The 14,208-nt window shown below is 51.2% G+C and overlaps 4 protein-coding genes across 4 annotated transcripts; 3 read left to right on the plus strand and 1 right to left on the minus strand.

The window, feature by feature from the left end:
• Positions 1 to 1,577: 1,577 nt before the first annotated feature.
• VTN00DRAFT_10089 (uncharacterized protein) lies at positions 1,578 to 3,481 on the plus strand (the record flags this gene model as incomplete). The annotated part of the gene is made up of 5 exons (XM_069426706.1): positions 1,578 to 2,647; positions 2,713 to 2,837; positions 2,889 to 3,001; positions 3,056 to 3,185; positions 3,246 to 3,481. The coding sequence occupies 5 exons, from the start codon at positions 1,578 to 1,580 to the stop codon at positions 3,479 to 3,481; spliced, it is 1,674 nt and encodes a 557-aa protein (XP_069283851.1).
• Positions 3,482 to 7,411: 3,930 nt separating this feature from the next.
• Positions 7,412 to 9,871, minus strand: VTN00DRAFT_10090 (uncharacterized protein; the record flags this gene model as incomplete). Its single annotated transcript, XM_069426708.1, has 5 exons — positions 7,412 to 8,357; positions 8,413 to 8,892; positions 8,946 to 9,496; positions 9,562 to 9,756; positions 9,815 to 9,871. 5 exons carry the CDS (start codon positions 9,869 to 9,871, stop codon positions 7,412 to 7,414), a joined length of 2,229 nt encoding a protein of 742 aa, XP_069283852.1.
• A 523-nt stretch (positions 9,872 to 10,394) lies between these two features.
• On the plus strand, positions 10,395 to 11,440 carry VTN00DRAFT_10091 (uncharacterized protein; the record flags this gene model as incomplete). Its single annotated transcript, XM_069426709.1, has 2 exons — positions 10,395 to 10,596; positions 10,662 to 11,440. 2 exons carry the CDS (start codon positions 10,395 to 10,397, stop codon positions 11,438 to 11,440), a joined length of 981 nt encoding a protein of 326 aa, XP_069283853.1.
• A 1,385-nt stretch (positions 11,441 to 12,825) lies between these two features.
• On the plus strand, positions 12,826 to 14,111 carry VTN00DRAFT_10092 (40S ribosomal protein RACK1; the record flags this gene model as incomplete). The annotated part of the gene is made up of 4 exons (XM_069426710.1): positions 12,826 to 12,905; positions 12,971 to 13,097; positions 13,167 to 13,484; positions 13,686 to 14,111. The coding sequence occupies 4 exons, from the start codon at positions 12,826 to 12,828 to the stop codon at positions 14,109 to 14,111; spliced, it is 951 nt and encodes a 316-aa protein (XP_069283854.1).
• Between the last annotated feature and the right edge of the window lie 97 nt (positions 14,112 to 14,208).

The following is a 14,208-nucleotide window of genomic DNA, read 5'->3' on the forward strand; positions in this document are numbered from 1 at the left end:
GCATCCTCATCTCATCTCCACTGGGGTTTAGTAGGTCGGGGCAACTTGGTATCTTCTGTGCATGCAGCCAGCGGAGGTCTGAAGCATGGAGCATCGGACAGTTTGAAGAGTTCGGAGACTCGCTTAGCCACGTGCTGCGCTCCGGAGCCATGGTTCCGTCTTGCATATCCCGTGACCCAAGCATCGTTCAGTCGTCATATGTTCCAAGTCGTGCCGGATCTCCGGGCATCAGACGACCTTCTGGAGACCCCGCATCTGGAGAGCCTGCAGCACAATCACGGCCATGATTACAAAAACGTCTCTCGAGGATCCAGGTACGGAGTACATCCAATATCGCTAGTGCTCTGCAATGAACACAAAGCTATCCAGTATCTTCCGAGATACTGCGTCGAACCCCCTCCTCTGCAAGCGGCGACAGACTACTTCCCCAACTCCCCACGGTAAAGAGCCCCGCGTCGTCATTTTCTCACCAAGTCTGGTTTGCTGGCCTCTTAAGACCTCATTGCTGCTTATGTGCCTTCTCCAGAGACTGGAAACCATGTACCTGAGAAATTCATATCGTGGATTGACCTGTGAGGCCGTCCATTACCAGGTTTCGGCACAGGAGGCTTCCTCCAAACTCGTTGGTTCACAGTCGTGATGGCGTCACAGGTGTCTTCCTCTTCTATTGTCCATCATCTCCTTCGCTTATCCAGGAAACCTTGGTTCCATAACGCCAGAACGTCTACTCCATTCGTTCCTTCCGATACACCATGGTGTCCCGCCGTAGTGGTCTCTCCACACATTGTCGCCGGAATCCTGAAAGTTGAACCCCGACGGGGCAATTTTCTCTGCATGGCCGGCCTAGAACTCTGGGGGTGTCGCAGGATGGAGAGTCGGATATCCAGCCATGATGGGCATGCTAGATTTGGTCTCGACGGCTTATCGGGCCTGGTAGGACATCCTTCACAGTAACTAGACAGAGGTTCTTCTCGCTTTCTCCGTCTTTTCTATTCATTTGGATTGGATTAATATGGCTGTTCTATTCTGCAGGATGCAGCTTGGAAGCACCTATGACGGCCTGGCCTAGGCGTCAGATCGGCCATCTTTCCAGTCGCATACATCGTTGAAGGCTCGAGGCGGCGTTTGACTTTTTCTGAAGTCTCTGGAACTTCCTGACCTTTCCTGACCTGTAGCTTCCAGCAGCCCGTGTCTTCATCGTCCTCCGCCTGGGTTTGGCTTTTTCCCTCGCTTATTCAGCCCGTCACACGCGTGATGGCAACTGCGGAGGAAGTGTGGGTGGTGTGGACCGTTCGGAAGACCGCTTCACGATGCTCTGGAAAAGCTTGTTGCTACCCGGAGTGGCGTGTTGACGTCAAAAGCATCGCGGCGGGAAAGTACGTTCACGATGTCGAGTCGTCGAGGGTTCTGGCCCGTTTGCCCCTCCCTGCCTAGGGGGCCCCGAATATTTTCTATTTACTCTTCTCAGCGTCCCTGTCCGTCCCCTTTCCTCCCCTCTATCGAGTGCCCCGACAGACGCCCATGTCTATCCATCTTATATAGATATCTTTTGTCAATATACTGATAGGACCTGCACCATGTCCTCCCACGGATCACACAATGAGCCTTACAGCGGCTCGGGCTCCTCCACGGGGTCCAACCCTATTGCCAATGCTGACGGCGATTTGGAGAAGCAGGACAGCTCTGATGGCACCCGGAGAGCCCAGTCGCCTAACGGGCAGGCAACTGCCGACCATGATGAGAAAAAGTCCGATCAACCAGACGGCAAGATCGAGCTAAAGGAGTCAGATTGTTACGACAAGCTCGGCTTTTCTTATCCAAACTGGAAGAAATGGCTTATTATTACCATTATCTTTGCGGTCCAAGTCTCAATGAACTTCAATGCAAGTCTATACGCTGACGCTGTCACCTTACTATCGTCGAATTTCGGCATTAGCGAACAGGCTGCCAGAGTGGGACAGATGATATTCCTGGTTGCTTATGCTTTTGGGAGCGAACTCTGGGCCCCCTGGAGCGAGGAGTTCGGGCGATGGCCTGTTATGCAGCTCAGTTTGACGCTGGTCAACATTTGGCAGATCCCGTGTGCTGTTGCTCCAAACTTCGCCACGATCATCGTATGCCGCGGCCTTGGTGGTCTCTCGTCTGCAGGCGGCTCTGTGACGATCGGAATGGTCGCTGATATGTGGGAGCCGGATGAACAGCAGTACGCGGTAGCATGGATCGTACTTTCTTCAGTTGCAGGATCGGTCATTGCTCCTATCATCGGAGGTTTCGTGGGTGAATATCTCTCTTGGCATTGGAACTTCTGGATTCAGCTCATCCTGGGCGGTTTTGTTCAGGTACTCCACTTCTTTATTCCCGAGACAAGATGTAGTATCTTGCTCACCAGGGAAGCAAGGAGGAGGCGCAAACATGGAGAGAACGTTTGGAGTGGCGATGAACTAAAGGGAAAGCGTATCTCGTGGAAGCATGTTTTTGTCATCTGGGCACGGCCGTTTGTTATGTTTGTCCGGGAACCAATTGTCCTGTGGCTGTCCCTTCTCAGTGGCTTTAGCGACGCGCTCATCTTCACCTTCCTGCAGTCGTACAAGCCTGTGTATAAACAATGGGGGTTTGGAACGGTCGAGGTTGGCCTGGCTTTCATTCCGTAAGTACATCCCCTAGCATCGTCTACCACGACTGTATACTGACATCTGGGTTCTCTGTTTCCAGCATCATGATCGGGTATCTCATGGCCTATTTCTCTTTCATTCCTTGGATCCACAGGGACTGCAGAGTACGAAAGAAAGATCCAGACGCTCTTCAGCCTGAGGCTCGCCTGTATTGGCTCCTGTACAGTAGGTGTTTCGGGGGTGCTACTCCGTTCATCAGTCGCTGAAGTGCATTAGCCGCGCCGCTCGAGACGATTGGTCTATTCGGCTTTGCTTGGACCAGTCTGGGTCCTCCGCATGTTCATTGGATTGCTCCAATGATTTTCTCCACGCTCATAGCCATCGCCAACGTAAGGATATTCAACAGATTGATCTACAATCAAGAACACTAATTTGATTCCCAGTATGCCATATACATGGCCACGATCGACTATATGATTGCCAGCTACGGACCGTTCGCCGCCTCAGCCACTGGAGGGAACGCATTGGCCAGAGATCTACTTGCCGGTATAGCTGCAATGTACTCGACACCAAGTAAGTTTGTCTACGGCTGTTCCGTGTTACAATGGGAGCTTGCACCTAACCACAGTCCAGTGTATTCAAACATTGGTAAGTTACACCTGGAATGGGCCTCGACGATCCTGGGGTGTGTTGCGATCATTGTCACGATTCCTATCTACATCTTCTACTGGAAAGGCCCATATATCCGCGAGCGATCCAAGTTCGCTCAGACTCTGGCCAGTGACAGGAAGGCGCGTGGTAGCCGTCAAACCTCCTGTGGATCTGGACAGTCCGGAGCGGAGGAGGTATATAGGCTTTCTGACCCTTAAATTTCTGTTTGTCTCTGTGAACTTTGTTACGGCACTTTGGCAAGGTAGGTTTGGGGCTTCGAATTTTGCAATCGTCACCATGGCTTTTGATTAGTGGAGTTTTGACAAAACGAGCGACAATCACTTTTCTACGCGATTATTATCAGGTTATTTTCTTAGTAAAGGCACGCCTAAGGAGCTATTTACATTGCCGCGACATAGGAAAAGAGGGCGAAAAGAAAGGAACAGGCGTGCCAAGCACATGCCCGGGCGGGGAGGGCTAGGGTGGAGAGATGGCATGTTGGTCGCAGTTTGCATGGCCATTCTCTCACGCTGTTCTGCTTTTTCTGTCTATTTACCTGTACCGGAATGACTTCTCTCAACGGAACAGGTAAACTGTATGTTGCTCCTAAAGGATACCAATTTAATAACAAGGCAGAGGCTTCTTGCACCGTCCTTTTTCTTGAAAAGTCCGTCGAGGCCCGTGTCTCCCGATATTTCACAGGCACACCTAGGCTACGCGGCAAGACTGAGAAGAACCGGTGACGTCTCCCAGACGTCGTGCTTTTCGGACATGTTCTACGTGTCTTCTGCCGTGGGTCGATCGACGCGGTGACGGAGAGGATGGCTAAGGAAATTACATCAGCTCTGACAAGTACCTAACGGAGCACAGCAGGCCGTTAGCGAAGTGTCCAGTTAAGCTTTGCGGGCAAAAGCTCCGGTGGTCCGACTTTGCTAGTTCCGATTGTTTAACGCCTTTTCTAGAAAATAATTCGCTACCATAGATAGTATCAAGGAGGCACCTACGGAGTTATCCGTGGTCTGTGCGGACTTGCAAGTTGCAGCTGAACTAGTGGATGATGTGGATGGTCAGGTTAGTCCAATGTGGACGTGGATGTATGCAATAGGCTGGACCGTTGAGGATCCTGTCGGAGGACAGAGTTACCCTCTCATATCGTCGGGAATCGGTGGATGTGGTCCATCGGTCGGCGGTCGGCGGTCGTCAGGAACGTTAGGTCGGTTTTTGAACCAGGGACCCGGCGGAGAAACTAAAGCTGCGGGGCGACACGGCGGGTAGTTCCGGCGATCGACGGGGCCTTCGATGGGGCTGGACTCGCTTAGGTAAGATTGGTGCTCGGAGCGTTTTTCTTTCTGGGGGATGGTGTGGTGAGCTTGAAGGGCGGGGCAGGCCAGACCGGTCTATGACTCTAGATAGATTTCCATAGATGCATACAGACTGCTGTACAGAGTACTGTGAAGGTGGTTGGGTAGGTCTAGGTGATGTTCTCCGTACATAATGTCCAGATGTAAAGATAGGGTGTTGTCGAATACACAGCTGCAGTGGTATGTAGTAGGTCAGGTGGGTACTCGATGAATAAAATATATTTATCTTGCTAGCTCAACGGGTTAAGTTAAGCACGCATGCAATAACACGGTAGTACCTAAGATACGCAGTACTTCCTCAACAGCCAACATGATGGCGCTATCTATCCATCTATCTCCACAGTACCTACTTACTTAGATTAAGCCTGAAGCTAGAAAACTCGGCTCTAGTCGATTTGATAATGATTTTCGCTCTGCATACGATATCACCCCGGTTCAGTCCCACTATCAGTGTAGGTGTGCATTAGGAGGTTGGTAGGTACCTTAGGGGATAGTGTAGTAGTACCTTGGTGCTTGGATAAATGCCCGATCTGTATCCGGATATAGACTAGATTAGATCGGATGGGACTGGATGAGATGGGCATCAGCAAGCAGATGGGATGGGGCAGAATGGACTGGAAGTGGAGGTGAAAGGGGTGAGCTGTATCACGTGTTGTTGTTTGTCATGGTGATTCGTTGAGTAGAGAACTGTGTGCTGTGTATGCTGTACGTCAGTCAGGTGCTTAGGTTGGGTTGATGGGGCTATCTGTGAGATTATCTATTATGCATGGGTACCTTGTTCAAAAGTCGACTGTGAAACAAATAAATAGAAAAAAAAATAGATAAGGGTGATTTTTTTTTTGCTGGTCAATCAAATCTAAATCGATTCAATTAAGGATTCATTCCAGTTTGATCTCTGTACTGTGTAACGTTACTGTATGCGTGCACAGTAAGCACCTTGCTCTTGGTCTTAAAAGAGTCTTGTCTTCCAAGCTTGCTGGGCTGGCTCTCTACTGTCTAGCCCAGCAGTAGCCGCATGGTGTGGAAACTGGAAATTGTGACTGTGAGGTATCAGTATCCATCCATCTAGACTAACCACTGTGTACCTAACCTAACTAATCTATATATAAATAAATCATGCATGCCGTGCATGTACTACGCAGTACTGTACTGCGTAAATCTGGATGGAAAATAAAATTAAAAAAATTTAAATGATTATCTTGGGTAATCGACAATCAATGATCGACGCGGCTCCATTCATTCATGCTATCTGCGTTCGTTCGTTTCAAATCTGCTCCGTAGCATACGCACTATGCAGTGCTGCATCGTTGTGCTAGGTTAGGTAGGTAGGGATTTATTGTGGATCTTAATTCGGTCTTCGCGCGCTTTCATGATGCGTAGGCTGTAGCAGTGACGTGGGTAGCGGGTATGTGCTTATGTGGCGCAGCAGCTTGCTATCCATCCGTAGGTAATACTGTATGTACTGTTTGCTGTTACTTTCTGCCTATTTAGCGAGATTGAATTGACTAGAGAGAGAGAGAGAGAGAGAAAGGAATCTCAGGGTATTTTTTCCAAGGAGTTGGTCATCTATTTATTTGCCTATTTCGTAATACACTCATTTCTATTGGATACAGAAAAGACAAAAGAAGAGGAAGTGATGAAAATTCTCCAGAGTCGACATTCGACATTAGATAGGTAGTATGCACGAGATCCGATTCGATTTGGTTTGGTTACGGAATACTCCGTATATTAATTCTTGTCATGACCTTCGTTGAATGAGGCGGTACGGTAGTTACCGACACTAAACCACGTCTACGACTCTACCTTATCCATCTGAAACCCAATCACCATCCATCTAAAAGAAACCTGAGACATAAACGGTAGTTTCCGGTTCCCACACCTACCTGCGGCCAGGACAGGGGTCTACTGTGTAGTCTAGTGTAGTCCCAGACAGAGCTCCGTGTTAGTTTTTACCCACCCTTGTCGGAAAGATAGTATTATGTAGATAGTGTTGGTTGAAGCGAAAATAGTCCATCGAAAATCCCTGCGTGCCTAGTCTATCGGATCGGAACGCTACGGGCAAAGAGCTCTCGATTCTCGAAGCTACGTTAGCTTAGGTACCTAGGTAGCTACTGAGCTAGCGGTGGATCACGTTATCCCTCGCGAATCCGAGAATACATAGAATAATAATAACGCTGTGGGGACCATCGGGACGGGACGAGCTAGGTAATTGGAACCTTCGTTGGAAGCTACTAGTTATCTTTTCCAGAAAAGGCAAAGACCGAGAGGATGCGTTAGACGTACATGTACGTAGCAAACGCAAACTCCGTACTCCAAAGCTCCGGACGAAAACACAGAATGTTGATCTGCCAAACACAGTAACGGGTAATAATCGTAACATCGTATTCTGTAACTATCCTCGAAAATGCATGTGCCTCTCTTCTAATGCTCTATACAATGAAATCGTGAAATCCGTCACATTGCGCCACTAGATGCAAGTATTCCTCTCTATAGATTACCAAAAAGAAAAGAAGTAAAAGTAATGAAGATATCTGTCAGAAAGTGCCGTCTCAAATCACCATCTCTAATGTGTACGATGGTGTCAGGCGCGACTGAATCGAAAAAGAGAAACAGCCGAGCTGCTAAATGCGAGCAACTTTGAGTTGCTGGATGCACCGTCCTTCCTTCCTCTATCGTAGAAAATCGGGCTGGTATGCGGCTGTTACCATAACCCGGCAAAGTATGGGCAGTCAGTGGTACTCGGTGGTAGTTCTCTATCGGAGGTGATACTCGATATCGTTGAGTAGGTCATCGCTCCCAGTCAGCTTGTAATTGCTTGACTCGGTACTCGGTCGCCCATCCCAGATCGGCCTCGATCCCTCGTAATAAGTCGACAATGATCTGTCGTTCTTCCGGACTCTCGAGGCACTGTCCCGCAACGAACAATGGCTGCACCATATGGATTCGTACGGCACCTTGCGGTCGTCCCAGCGCAATGCCGCAGATCTCCCGACAACGATGGTCGACCTCCTTTGTCACTTCTCGATATCCCTGTAAGCGGTCGCGCGCGGTGCTAGGGCCCGTAACCACGTCCGGAGGCCTGTTCAGCAGAAGCGCGATGCGGGCGAAGTGGTAATGTTGCATGGTAGCGGCACAGGTCGGCACACTGTAGAATATCTCGGGAAACGGGATGGGTGCCGCATCTGGGGACTGGGACAGATCTCTTGGATGCTCGATCCGGATACAAGGGCGGAATGTCTCCGGCAAGCCGTCGAACCAGGTCTGAAACTCCCAGCACAGTTTCAGCCATATGGTTGTTGTTGGGTAGGAAGGTTGAGGCGCAGTGACCTGCTGCGAATCCGACATCACGGATGAGGGTGTAGCCCACTGTGCCATCTGCGATTCCTTGCTTTTAGCTAGGTAATTGACCAGCTTCGACAAGAGCCAGACTAAGCCGTTTGCCGCCATGTCTTCTTTGGTCGATGGTGGTTGCTCTTGTTGATACCGCGAAGCGCCATGCTCTAACCGAAGAATGCCTTGCTCGTCGATCGGTATCCCGGCAGCTCTCCAGATTTGTAGGTTTTCCGGATCTAATCGTGTTTTCGTCCGGTTGATGTAAGATGCCAAGTAGTCTTCGCGGGCGAAGATCCAAAATGCAGCTCTGGTGGCCTGCGAGAATACAGATGCGTTACGTTGCACGTTTACGGTAGTTGGCTGCAAAGACTCCTGTAGAGACTGTAGCCCGTTCAAGTGCCTGTCACGAAGCAGTCAGTGTACCGATCTCAGACATCAGACATGCAGTAACTTACGACTCCCATTCTGATCCAGGCGCATCAAGGAATTCATAGACGGAGAGAATGGTCGCGGTAGTCAGCAAGTCATCAATATTTCCCGTATTTGACGATAACGGCGTCGCAGCTGGCGATGATATGTTGCCTGTAACGGAGTTCAGGCTCAGCCACTGATTGACGATCCGCAGAGGTGTCTCTTGAACATCCGAAAACTGTGAGGACGTGAATCCTCCCGGAAGAGTCTGTTTCAAATAGAAAATGGCTTGGTGATAGTAATTGGCCGCTTTGAAGAACCAATCGACTCGCGAAGCATTCGGGTAGATCTCCATAGTCGCCGGACGAGTGAACAACCCACCACCCACAAGGGGCTTTTCTCCCTTCACCCTTCCCAAGTGCTTTGCAGCTGCGGCCGCAGCAGCATACTTCAGAACTGGACTGCTTAAACCCCTGATTGGAACAAGAGCTGAAAAGAATTTCCCGGTGTCGAAGAGATCCAACCTGCGGCTGCATAAGCAATGCAGAAGGCATTCCTTTGAACGTACCAGACTTACCATGGTCCCAAGACCTCCGAGAAGTGCCTTAAGAGAAAGGAAATCTCATGCTCACTCCCTATCATAAATTCGGAGAGAATGTCGGAGAATTCATTTTCTGTCTTCGTCGGTAATAAGTCGCTCGCTGATTGAAGGGTTGGAAAAGATGTTTGGTCAAACGGTGTTGTGAATGAAGTGTTTAGGGTGCTGAGCAATGTGCTACTATAAGACCCAGTTGATCCAAGGGGATCGCTCCTAGCCAAGGCATTGGAGCTATCCTCACCATATGTCGCCAAGCTAACGACATTGCTAAGGTCCTGCGTCTGCTGGGGTGAACACTTTTCAGCGGTCGGAAGAGAGAGGTCAAAGCCAGTTGCAAAATTAGTGGGATCACTGTCTGCGGCATCTGGACCTGGATTTCCTGTTCCGGTTTGCTGCACTGCTTCTCCTGCGGAGGATTCATTTTCTGACCGGCTTTGCTGGGCAGGAGATGCATCGGGGCGTGATCCGGTGCTCTGGCGGTCGACATCCAATGTCTCTTGTCTCGAATTCTTTTGTGGACTCGAGGTATTCTTGCGAGCGGCCTGGTTAAGACACATGAGACAGAATCAAAAGAGTTACAAAACGGAAGGCTCACCGTTTCTGAAAGGGTGGTGGTGGTAGTAGTAGTAGTAGTAGTGGTAGAGCTGTGCTTGGGTGCGCTCTTCTGATACGGGGCGTATCGACGTCTGACGGTGGCACCTTCATCTATAAACTTACGAGTCTGCACGTAGCCTGGGCATTCGATGCCAGCAGCGCCGCAACGCCGGCATCCCGGGCGAGTCTCATCGCACTATATAACTTATCTGAGCCGCCAAGCATGGTAGTAAGAGTCACCAGGTAACACGAACCTTAAGATGGCGCTGTTTACATCGCTCACAAGCTCTGTTGGATGGGACTCCGGGCATTGCACTTTTATCACCGAGGATCTACAGCGATGAATACACCGTGGTTGCTGCTGCGTGGTTGACAGCGTGGTATGTCCAGGCCTGTCAGAACCGAACAGGGAAAGCTAAGGTATTGGTGTGGTATTGCATGAGCCCGGGTTGGCAGTCGCACAATTCGCGGCAAAAAAGCATGAAAACTCGGGGCAACGTGAAAACAGAGAACATAGCCAGGCTTATAAGAGCGGGCAGTGTGCTGACGCCTTACCGACAGCACTACAGCCTGAGGGAATCTTTTGTCGAGGGGAGACGAAGGGATCGATTATCAGGAGTGACAGGGCACGTGACCGCCTAGGCCCGGGGGCCGGGAGAAACTCGGGAAAGGCTCCCGTTTCGACCGCGGCCGCGCTCCACCGCGCTCCACCGCCCGCCAGAAACAACGGCAGAATGCCTGCTCTCCCCGCCTTGACGGCATGCGTCTCCCGAGACAGCTTCGGGCTCCAGGGGCGCCTGCGACGCTGCCTGTACCTTATGATATAAGTCAGCCATGCTCCGCCCGTCTGTCCTTGACACCGCCTCTTCTCACGGTCGTCCAGGGCCGTTTCCCGTCAGGCGTCGAATGCCTGGTGACAGTGGGACGCCGTATGGCTTGAGCGCCGACGCTGCCTCAACTACACGAGGTGCCTCTTCCTGGACCACACGAACCTTCTCCGCCGCTGAACAGAGCCAGATCTATCACGAGTGGATCAGTCAGTCTACCTCGAGATCGAGAGCATGCAACTCTTGGCTTGACTAGGCTAACGCCTCTTTATAGAAGCCGGACGACCTCACAACTTCATCTGCTCCGAATGTCGAAGGCCGGACAATCTGATCTTCTGCCAGACGTGCTGCAGATCGTACCATGTCTCGTGCCTTCCCGTGCTCCCAGTGGTGGAAATCCTGGACAATTTCCACTGTGCTTCCTGCCGGGAGAAGCAGTGGGATATCTCTCCTCCAGAGCCGCCCTCCTCCCGGGCACCGTCGGCCGATGTATCACGGAGCGCTTCTCCCAATGTGATGGAAGTAGACAAGCACGTTGCTTCCTTGACACGCAACACAGGCAGTGACCACGGGTCACCAGCAGCCAGAGGGAGCACTCCTCTGGGCTTCAGAGGCCCACAGATACAACTCACTCCAGACATTGGCGGTCAACCAGGCATTTTTGGCCCTTCCTCTGCCCCGTTCCAGACGACAATGGACTACGTTGGACGAGCTAGAGAGTTTTTAACAGAGCATGGTGGCTTTCCAGCTCACCAAGAATACCGTCCGGATCTACTTCATCAGCTTGGAGGAATGATGCAAGAACTTGAATCGAACAGGCAATCTCTACAAGAGCTCGAGTCCCTACGGGAGGAAAATGCCAGATTGAAGAGAGAGAACTCTCAGCTCAAAACCAGTTTGAACTCCAGGCTATCGCGGGAGCATACATTCTCTGCCAGGCGTAGTCCTTCAGCTTCTCGCGCTTTCTCTTCCTCCGCCAACTCAATCGATGCGCTCAGACCGCCCGATGCCTCTGAAAGGACATGGGACCGAATCATCACGGACGTTTTCTAATCGACATGTATCCGCAAGGACCCCACTCTATCCTGCTGTTCAACGCGAGCGAACGAGCCATTATCGTGACAGTTGAAAGACCTTGGACGACCTATCCTCTGGTATGGAACTTCTGCGTTGCAAGGTCCAGTCTTTGTCTTACCAGATAATCGATTCTTGAAAAGGACGGTGATCGCGGTATGCAAACTACCATGGCTGTCTTCAGGCCCCAACGCTTGCGGGCGTTCGAAGATGTAAAAGCCACTTCTACGAGATATGCGAAGGAAATTCCATGGCTCCTGGTCCTGGCGCCTTCCACGCCAAGTGATGCCGGACCTCTTGCGGCCAGGATTTTCGACATCGTCTATGTTCCTCTGACCGACTTTTCTGTTACCCATCGCCAACAACCTAAGATGCACTTGCATGGAATACAAGAAGCAGCGGCCAATGCACTATAAAATAGTGTATACTATTTTGAGATCTACCAAACGTCACGGCTCACCCGTCGCTTGCGGTTTTGAACGCCCACTGGTCCTTTGGAAGCTTTACGCCACGACAACTGGATTACTATGTTCTGATAACCTGTCATGCTGCTACAGGTCTCAAAATCAGAGCGAGCAAAGGATCTCTGATTCATGCTTCAGGATCCCTCTCGATGTGTCTATAGCAGGCATAATTGGCCGGTCCGTCAAAGATGAGGTGGCTGGATAAATAGGGCTATTGGCAGATTGCCAACTGGGAATTCAGCGAATTCGATAAACCCTCTGTCCAGGGTTGAAAGTCATGGATGATGGCCACACGATCTGCTGCAGGACGCAGCCTATACCAGAGGGATCCAGGGGTCGAATGGCACTCCTGGCGTGCTAGAGATCATCAAGGCACACGCGGGCTGGCGAAATCCTGTGTCAAGATCATATGCACAAGGTGACAGCGCTATAGAAAGCAGAGGCGAACAATATTCTACGGAGTCTGAGTCGGACCTGGACCGGTATATGGGCTGAAACGGTAAAATGACATAGATGGTAGATCATCTAATGATAATGATAATGCTAGTCTGAAAGATATGATACAGAAAGGCTCTGTGCAGTTTTCATAGAAGATGAGTAGGTTTCTATGTCCAATCACAGCAGACGGAATCCGCGGTGATTTAAAAAGAGTACAGTAACTTAGATCAAGGAACGATGCTGACTAATCCCTGACTAATCCACGTGTGTTCGCTTAGGTTAGGGCTCGCGCGCCCACACAACGCAAAGTGCGCTTAGGGCTTACCCGGGCACCTTACTTGCGCTTTGCTCTTCGTCGCTGCCGTCGTGAATTTATCCCAGCCCCAGAGTCAACGACATCGCTCCGCCTGTTAATCCTCCTCCTCCCTCTCGAGGTTCCTGCATCTCTCCAGACTCCCGATCATGGCTGAGCAGCTGATCCACCGTGGAACCCTTGAGGGCCACAATGGCTGGGTTACCAGCCTGGCGACCTCGCTCGAGAAGTAAGGGAACCAGCCGCAATCTTCGATGTTTGCTCGAGAGCAATGGATTCTGACTGCAATGATAGCCCCAACATGCTGCTCTCTGCGAGTCGCGACAAGACCCTGATCATCTGGAACCTCACCCGGGACGACCAGGCCTACGGTTACCCGAAGCGCAGCCTCAAGGGCCACTCCCACATCGTCTCCGACTGTGTACGTTTTGACAGCCTCTTTTTGAGAGATCGGGGAGGATATATATATGGCTGACTGCTGTCGCTGCAGGTCATCTCCTCTGACGGTGCCTACGCGCTGTCCGCTTCCTGGGACAAGACCCTGCGTCTGTGGGAACTCTCGACCGGTGTTACCACCCGTACCTTCGTTGGCCACACCAACGATGTCCTCTCCGTCTCCTTCTCCGCTGACAACCGCCAAATTGTCTCCGCCTCTCGTGACCGCACCATCAAGCTGTGGAACACCCTCGGAGACTGCAAGTACACCATCACCGACAAGGGCCACACCGAGTGGGTGTCTTGCGTGCGCTTCAGCCCCAACCCCCAGAACCCCGTCATTGTTTCCGCTGGCTGGGACAAGCTTGTGAAGGTGCGTTCTGCTCAATTGTTTTCTGAGTGTTCGGTTTTGTCCAAATGATGTTTTGCATAATTGTATTTGCTACTTCAGAGCCTTTAGAAGGCTATGAGACAAACTTTCACCACATGCCCTGATGGACCATCGATATATCATATCAATTGCTGTTTTTAAGGACCTTTTTTCCGCGGCAATTGGCTAATGTTGAATCTACAGGTTTGGGAACTCGCTTCTTGCCGCCTCCAGACCGACCACATCGGCCACACCGGCTACATCAACACCGTTACCATCTCCCCCGACGGTTCCCTCTGCGCCTCCGGTGGTAAGGACGGTACCACCATGCTCTGGGACCTTAACGAGTCCAAGCACCTCTACTCCCTCCAGGCAGGTGACGAGATCCACGCCCTTGTCTTCTCCCCCAACCGCTACTGGCTCTGCGCCGCTACCAGCAGCAGCATCACCATCTTCGACCTCGAGAAGAAGAGCAAGGTTGACGAGCTCAAGCCCGAGTACGTCGAGAAGGGCAAGAAGAGCCGTGAGCCGGAGTGTGTCTCTCTGGCCTGGTCCGCGGACGGCCAGACCCTGTTCGCTGGTTACACCGACAACAAGATCCGCGCCTGGGGTGTCATGTCGCGGGCATAGATGAGGACCGTTGCGGAAGGGACGGATTAAAAAGAGGAACGGAATGGTTGGGATGGATGAGCGATGAGCAATGAAACACTCTGGGCCGGACCAAGAT

Source organism: Thermoascus crustaceus, assembly GCF_041956765.1.
Source record: "Thermoascus crustaceus strain CBS 181.67 unplaced genomic scaffold VTN00scaffold_9, whole genome shotgun sequence".
Taxonomy (NCBI): Eukaryota; Fungi; Ascomycota; class Eurotiomycetes; order Eurotiales; family Thermoascaceae; genus Thermoascus; species Thermoascus crustaceus.